Source organism: Paramormyrops kingsleyae, chromosome 10, assembly GCF_048594095.1.
Source record: "Paramormyrops kingsleyae isolate MSU_618 chromosome 10, PKINGS_0.4, whole genome shotgun sequence".
Classification (NCBI taxonomy): Eukaryota; Metazoa; Chordata; class Actinopteri; order Osteoglossiformes; family Mormyridae; genus Paramormyrops; species Paramormyrops kingsleyae.
Window position 1 is genome coordinate 10,621,200 of NC_132806.1, and position 8,467 is coordinate 10,629,666.

At 43.1% G+C, this 8,467-nt stretch overlaps 1 protein-coding gene across 1 annotated transcript; it reads left to right on the forward strand.

The window, feature by feature from the left end:
* Positions 1 to 2,368: 2,368 nt before the first annotated feature.
* Positions 2,369 to 8,379, forward strand: trmt12 (tRNA methyltransferase 12 homolog). Its single transcript, XM_023797855.2, has 7 exons — positions 2,369 to 2,785; positions 3,028 to 3,196; positions 4,416 to 4,614; positions 5,026 to 5,176; positions 5,268 to 5,377; positions 5,497 to 5,654; positions 7,876 to 8,379. Exons 1-7 carry the CDS (start codon positions 2,733 to 2,735, stop codon positions 8,251 to 8,253), a joined length of 1,218 nt encoding a protein of 405 aa, XP_023653623.1. The 5' UTR covers positions 2,369 to 2,732; the 3' UTR covers positions 8,254 to 8,379.
* Positions 8,380 to 8,467: the final 88 nt, after the last annotated feature.

Sequence of the window (8,467 nt, forward strand, 5' to 3'; positions counted from 1 at the left end):
TGAGCATAAAGAGTCACGGTCACAGAGTACTCAGCTGATTGGTAGAAACAAAATCTTGGTCTGGATTTGTAGCTTCTGGACCTGAAATGCCCAACACTCCCCCTGGTTATCAGCTTTTGTCTGCCCCTGCATGTTTGTTACACATTCAAACCTCTGCTGAGTGTGTGATAAGAGAGGAGTTAGCTTACAAAGTCACTTATAAAACCAGTCTCCTCCATCATTTATCTCCATCATCTGGATTTCTGAAACAGTACATATTTGTTGACATCCATCCAGGGAGACATTAATGTATGCGCTTAATCGAGCTAAAGGTACCTACAGTATAGAGTTTACAGGTCATGGTGTGACAAACTGAAAAGATCCAATCGGTGGTGGTTCTAATGGTTAAAACATCTGGGTAATATGAGCATCCAAAAAAGAATGGTCAGACTTAAATCCAGCCTCCCAGCTCAATCTTGATTCCATACCTCAAAGAAATCCAAGCTGTTTTGCTGGCAAAGTATGCAGGTCCTACCTGCTACAGGCATGTGTACCTAATAATGTGGAAGTTAAAATACGTTATATATGTCCTACTTCTCCCTTTAACAGACTTTTTCATCCATCTTAGAATCATAAGATCTTGCACAGTGTCATTATGCTTTTTACAACTGATTTATGTAAGAGTTTCATAATGATTATGTTTAGGACTGCAGCAAACCTAATTTGTCATTATATAATACTCAAGAAAGATTTTGTTACATAAAAAAGGTATAAATTGGTCCTCTAATTACAGCTGTGGTCCAGCTGTATTAACCTTAACAGCGGCCACCATTTCATGTACATACAAATAATATTTCAACCTGCCATTCTGCCATGATGGTAAACTGTCTTTGTTTTTATATTTTGTTACATTTTGCGTATTTGCAACTGTATTACAACAATGGAAAAAAAAAAAAAAGTACAATACTCGAATGCCTCAATCGATGCGTCCTATGATGCAGCAGAATGAAATGGGTTTTTTTTTAAGCCAGAAATGTCCATCCATCCAAATTTAAACAGTGACTGAAATAACGATATAGCGATTTGGTTCATGTAGTACATATAAAATGGCATTACAGTAATTATTTTGTACTTCAGTCTTGGATATGTGTGCCAATTGCACCAGATGGAGAGATACTGAGCACTGGTAATTTTCGATGAATTTAAAGTAGACTAAAATTTTAGCTTCAAACATTTCCTGTCAGTATACAGATAATTCAAATAGTGGGTAAAGTATCACATGTTTCATGTTACATTTGAAATATTCCCAGGACAAATTTTACCTACACTGTCTGTATATTGTGTCAAAACCTGGAAGAAAGGGGACTGAGTCCACCAGAGCAGGCGATACAGAGAGCACTGGTACAAAACCACCTGACCAGCAGCAGTTTTCCCTTCCATCCAGTTACCTGATGATTTTTGGTTTTGTCCTTTATGATAGGGGTGCTTGCAGGAGCAGTAAGATCTTACTCTTCCTGCAACATGAATTTATCTTTTCCCACATTAGTGTTCTCTGCTGCAAATAGCCTAAGGACAGCTTGGTGCTGGAAATGACTTATCCTCTGACATAAAAAACAAAGGGCTCACATTGCATTTTCATCTCCCTCCATTCAGAAATCTGTTGTGGAACCTCAGGGAAGAAACGAATCACAGGCAAGGGCACCTTTCCCACCTTGAGAAATTATCTTCACCCTGCACAGGTTGGCTTTCAGAAAACGTTCCTCGAATGGCAATATTTGAACAAGAAAACACAAATACTCATGTGGTCAAAGTGGGTATAGACTTCATAATAGTAAGTTTGACCAAAGGTGGAAAAATCTCTCACAGGCACGTGTGCCTTTGGAAAATACCACGATGTTGAAGTCCCAATAAACTCAGCTGGTCTACTGCAAAATTCAGGCCAACTGAAGCCAGAATATCTCAACAGGAGACACGTTTTCTCATTTGGAAACATTTTACTCCAAACTGGTCTAAATGGAGTTGCTCATTTCTGATATTAGCACAGGAATCACCCCGAGCATGTATTTAATGAAGTATTCATACAGCTGTACAGCAGTGCTGATGCCCAAGCTTTCCCAACCAGTGCTGAAAAGATAGTGGTACCATTCAAACTCTGTCTGGTCTGCAATGTTAGGATACAGTTTTCCCTCTAATTTAGGTGACCCAGTGATTGACTCTTGTCGGTCATAGGAAGCATGCATTTCTTCTCCCTAATCCTGAATCTCCACTACAGTCATCCGTCGTTCATTGTGTGTGTGACCGTCTTGCGATGGGTTAGTATGTCACGTCCGCGCTACATGCTTTGGTTGTTTTTGGTCAGGCTGTTCACGCTCCTGGTCGCCAGATGGCAGTATGCGCCACCAATTAAAGCCAGGCTCAACTATTAACTGCGTAGAAGAAGAAGTTAGCAACATAGCTAAGCACACGAAATATATAAATAACTTCCATTATTCTCATCAAATCAAATCTTCTGAAACAGAAGATAACGGGCAGCGATTTAAAAAGCAGCAGCTCCTAATAATTAAAGCATAAAGTAGCCAGGCAGCGGTGTGGTTTAGCACATGCTGCAGTGGCTGGAGTTATAAATGTATTTTAAAGCTCGTGTCAGCAACTTTAAGCTGAGGTCTCTATACCTTTTTAAATCGAGTATGTAGGGTGAAAATTGTTTTTAAAGGCTGTATCAGTAACCGGATGTCTACCTTTTTACACGCAATATGGAGGGCGTCCCAGCCATCAGCGTGCCGCTCCGTTTTGCTCAGCAGTACCGGTGAGAATTTATAACTTTGCTAATAATATACGGTAACCACAGCGTTTATATACCGAAGATATGCCATATGTAACAGATGTACTTTACATTCGGGTAATATACCATAAAAACTCCGCCTTCGCATACACATATAGATCTTAAACATAAAAACACATTTTCAGACGGGCTGTCCGCTAACAGCTTGGCTGTTCTGCATTTCATTTCATGTCTTCTTTAAATTGGGTTTTCTCCTCGCACCACAGGGAGCACTTGGAGGCGCACGGCGTTTTGAACCCGAAGCTCCGCATGCTGAAGCGCTCCGACGGCACCGTGGCGCTGCCCGTGCAGCCAGACTGCCTCCCCGGGCTGGACCTGACTGCCCTCCGCCTCTCCGTTGGCCACGAAACGACTTGCGCCCTAACATGCATACAGGTATGTACACCAGTGTACCTTAACGGCGGGTGGTTCTCCCGTTAATCATTAGTGGAAAAGTTCGGTTATTCTTAACGGCGAATTGGTCCTCCGCATTTTTGTGGGAGGTAGGACAAGATATGAAAAGTACAGTTTTTCTTCAATGTAAAAGGGTTTTTGTTCCTCCTAAATACAGAATATTCTTGATATCATTAAAACTATTTAGGAGTGTATAGAGGGACATGTACCCCAACCTCTCCCCTTCTCCAAAACACTGTCTTAGGAGGTTTTTCCTGTTATTTTTGCTACATAATGCAAGTGATACATTGGACGACTCATCAGTACTGAACTCAACAAAACCATACTCTAACAAACATAATATATTGGAAATTGATGCTGGCCAGAGGTTGGAATATCCACCTGTTTGTGGTTGCTAACCAGTTTGAATAACGAAAATACACAAAGTTTAGTTTTACATAAAGTGTTACAAGGACATCTTCTAAGACCTGGTGATGTTCTGCGTGTGACATCTCACCCTCCCTCACCACCAGTGTGGCAAACTTGACAGTATCACCAGCCAACAACGTCCCAACAGCGGCTGGAGGGTCTGATATGGATCTTGCAATTATGGAGTGTGGTATGTGGCAAATTGCTGAGCAGGACTGACATCCCTACAGTCACTGGAGCACTTGAACTGGACAGGCAGTGTTTGACTCCGTGCGGTCAAACAGCTCGTGGGTGGGTTTGTATTCAGGGGGAGACTTGTGGTCACTTGTGTGTCGTAGGAGTCAATGTCGAGGACAGACACCTTTGTCTGGCCTTCGGAATGAACTTGCGGTCATGTTTTGGGAACACTTTGCACTCACTGATGTAATGGGCAGAGCTGTAGCGGCCATTCCAAACGGGGTGAGACTTCTCACATAGCCGAGGTTGCATAACATGCATAACTTTAGCCAGTCGTGGACTTTTATGTTGGTGTTATTTTGCACCTTTTGGGGTGGGTTTGATTACTTTTTGCTGCAACCACACCAGAAGTTGGAATAACTCATGGCTACACTTCTGTAGATGGTAACCTTAAAAACACACTGAGCTGCGGGTTGAGAGAATACGGGCAACTGTAAGACGACTGGACATTCAGCACGCACATATATATCCATTAACCTGTACCGTAAACAACCTAATAGATCATTGGTGAAACAAAATTTAGCTTTCTGATGCGTGTCTGCATCATTTCAAACAGGCTCCCGAACCGTCCAAGAAGGAAAGCATGAAGAGCACCAGCATGGCCCTGCTGGACTGTGTGCGGCGGCTGCTGGTCTCACAGGGGGAGACGTGGAGCGAGGACCTGACGGGAGATGTTCCTCGGAGCTGGCAGCGCCATGGGGATCTGGCTCTGCTGGGGGGTGGCTGCTTCTCTCAGGAGGTTTGGAGCAGACTGGGTGAGGGTCCAAGACAGTATCTCATCCCTCAGAACAAAAATGACAAGCCAGCTGGCCATGTCTGCTTTATAATGTACCTTTAACAGAAGAGGGCCATTTTCGCAGTAATTAATAAGACACTGTAGTGCTTAGCAGGACCACTTTCGATGTTATCTTGCTGGTGTCACTTCTTGATCATTGCACTGTGTGATAGATTATTAAGGGGGGAGCAAGATGGGGGGCAAAAAGAATTAATAAAGTATCTCATTCTACTCTACTCTGTTATATTCTACTAACATACTAATTAGTTGTTCTTTTAATCAGATTTAATCAGGTTTCATGAAAGTTGTTAATTTTTTTTGGACCTTGAGACGTTTTGAGGAACCTGTCTGACTGCCTGATGTATCGTCTTTTTTTGGCTCCTGCATTTAGGAGCAGCCTTGTGGCTCACTGTGGCACGTGTGCTGGGTGTGAATCGCCTGGCCCAGGCAGGGAGGGTCAGCAGCGACGGACACCGCACCCCAGCGGTGACTATGTTACTGGGGGAAGACAGCTGGGTGACCCATGTGGACAACAAGATCAGGTTCAAGCAAAACCCTCACAAGATTCTTAGCAGAATGAGATTCACAGATACGTCACAGTAGTCTTGCAAGCTAAACCAATATGTGTTGCAGGTACCAATTTGATGTGACCAAGTGTATGTTCTCAGCTGGAAACATCACTGAGAAACTGAGGATTGCGTCATTTGACTGCAGGGGGGAGACAGTCGTGGATTTGTATGCAGGTAAAGCATTTTATTTAGTATGGATTCTTGGAGTGTGCATAGCGGAGTACTTTAGAACTTCAGCGTAAGGGAAGGACTTTGACACAGCCAAACTGCTTCCTGTTGATCTTTTGATGTAGGCATTGGCTACTTCACCCTCCCCTACTTGGTACATTCTGGGGCAGCCCACGTTCACGCCTGTGAGTGGAATCCGCATGCCGTGGAGGCCCTGCGCAGGAACCTGGAACTGAATGGAGTCTCAGACCGTTGCACCATCCACCAGGGTGACAATAGACAGGTGGGGAGCTGGATCGTGCTGTCAACCTGTTGGTGTTTGTGGGGTGAAGATGAAAGCCTCTCTCCTTAACAGTGACATTGCTGCTAGGACCCAAATTCAGGAACTTAGCTTATAGGCTGTAACAACCAGGAACTTTTAGTAGTTCCTGGGTGCTTCCGTGTGCCACTTTCTTAACGCGTAACAAGAACAGTGACCTTTATGCTAAATAAGCCTGGGATACACAAAGAGCTTGTAGGTTAAAATTCACAAGTAATTTCACGCGAAACTACACCGCCACCCCAAAACAAAGGAGGTAAACAAGTCATTTTGTTAGTTACTTATTAGTTATTGAGCAGATCAATCACAACAAAAACAGGACACAGGCTTTTAATTACATTTTATTTATGGATTATTCTGGCTTAACTCAACAAATAATTGATATCATCCCTGCTTGACCATCTCAGAATTGAATGATTTTGTGGCATTTTGTTTGCCTCTGGGCCAATATGAAAAATCCATGATTTCTCTGTCCCAGCTCATATAGTTTCACAAAAATGCTAGGTCGGCCACAAAATGTGGACACAAAAAAACAGAATGGTATTTTCCATTTTAAGGGTTTTATTGAGCTTCAAATTATCAATAAAATCCTTAAAGCCAAAAACACCATTATGTTTTTTTTTTTTTAATTTTAACTTTCAAATGACACAATGAAAGTTATTATATATTTACTACCCCTTGAGATTCTGGGCCTTATGACAGATAAGAGATAAGTTGAGTACATGCTACACATTAAATAAATACATATTTGGAATTTGGCAAAAGCCTTGTATATCTGCAATTTTTTCAGGTGCGTAGGTATTGCCATTGCAAAGATACAGGCTTCTGAAAATTAATTTAATCTGCTGTTTTTGCTTTTGCTCTGCTACTTTTATCTTATCCCTGTACGCCACGTAACTACCAAGTTAGCGCCGGTGTGGATGGTCAGCCATTCAGCAAGTTATTGCTGTGAGCATCTCCCTGATAGTTTGGTATTGAACGAAAAGTACAAAGTGTTTGGAGTAGGTACAAAAAAAAAAGGTTTCACAGCTGCCTCTGGTTCCTGAAAAAAAGTCCTGGTTCCAGAAAAAAGTTCCTGTGGTAGGCCTGTGGTTACCTGTAAGCACTCCTGGGCCAAGGCTGCACCGACTGGAGTGGTCTCACCACCTCCCATGATATTCACAGGATTCATTCCTCACATTCTTTAAACTTTAACGATGGATGGATGGATACTTTGATAGCAGCTATTCCATGTGTCTCCTACTCCAAAGTACCGAAGTACCTCAGCTGGTTTGGTAGTTTGCGCACTGTTACTTTTGGTACTGGTACTCGTCCAGAAGTCAGTGGCGAAGGGCAGGTACTGAAAGTTCCATACCAAATGTGTAGTACCTGGTGCAGTGGAAAAGTGCCGACTGACTGCACATGTGCAGTGAAGAAACACTGGGCACAGAAAAGAATTTCAGCAGGCAGAGATGAGTTCATGAGTTTACCCATTTTATTCACTACATTGCTTATATTTGTGTTTGTAGTAATACATCTGGCCTCTGAGGGTGAATAGAGTAATCTGATGAGTTATTTGTGTGGCTGCCATCTGTGCACGACCAAAGCTCTCAAGTTGTTTACAACCAGGAAGGAATACTATATATAAAGGGTATTCTACCATCCCATATCTCATTTTGAAAATATATCAATACACTGTAAAAGTTTAATATACCTCCTAACTCTATTAGAGAATGGATAAATCACTCTCGGTGTGCTAAAGTCTTGTGTGTTTTTCACTCTCTCCAAATTTGGAGTTTTCCACTACTGTTTGAGCAGCCGATGACAGTACAAGTCCTGCTTCCCTGGACATGTATGTCAAAGTAGCGTTATATATTAACGTTATATTTTACACTATGAGGACAGCTTCCATTCACACGCATGTATATTTGTGGGGAAATGCCACCACAGTAATGAGCGTTTCTTTACTTCCAGTTCTTCACTGGATTACTTTGTATCACTGCTGCACACATGCACTGACTGTGACTAGCTGCATCCATGGACAGATGTAGCATTTACGCATGGACCGTAACAGTATGCGGAAAAGTGAAGCATGAACTAGGCTTAGGTTTGAGGTGTGGACATTGCCAGGTGGGGCAGAGTCGGTATGGAGCACATTGCAGAAATGAGGAGAAAGTGACCGGTTGCCGCCTTGTCGTCCCCCCAGCTCGACCTGCGTAACGTGGCAGACCGGGTCAACCTTGGCCTGATCCCCAGCTCCGAGCAGGGCTGGCCTGTAGCCTGTCGCCTCCTGAAGCGAGCCACGGGAGGTATCTTGCACATCCACCAGAATGTGACCTCACCTCTGAGCCATGGGGAGGCGGAGCCAGCAGTCGGGGAGAAAGCAGCACCGCAGACACGTGGCTGTGCGGAGAGGGAGGCATGGAGACAGTGGGCTGAAGATACAGCCCTCCGCATCGCCGCCCTGCTGGAGGAAGACTGCGGGACACCCTGGAGGACGACTATCCAGCACTTAAATGATGTCAAATCATACGCACCTCACATCCATCACATAGTACTGGACTTGGAGTGTAGACCATGCTGACAATTTAAGACTTTATTGGTACAATTTAGACCAACGCTGCACAGACAGACCTCTCAAAGAAACTTCTAGACTAGTAATTCCATATTTTAACTGTTGAGAGTCAGTAATAAAACATTAGGAATATGACCCTAATGGGTTCCTGTTTTGTATATAATTAACACAATTGCTAATTTCCATCGTCAGGTGTAATTTATGTACAGGTGTGAAATATACC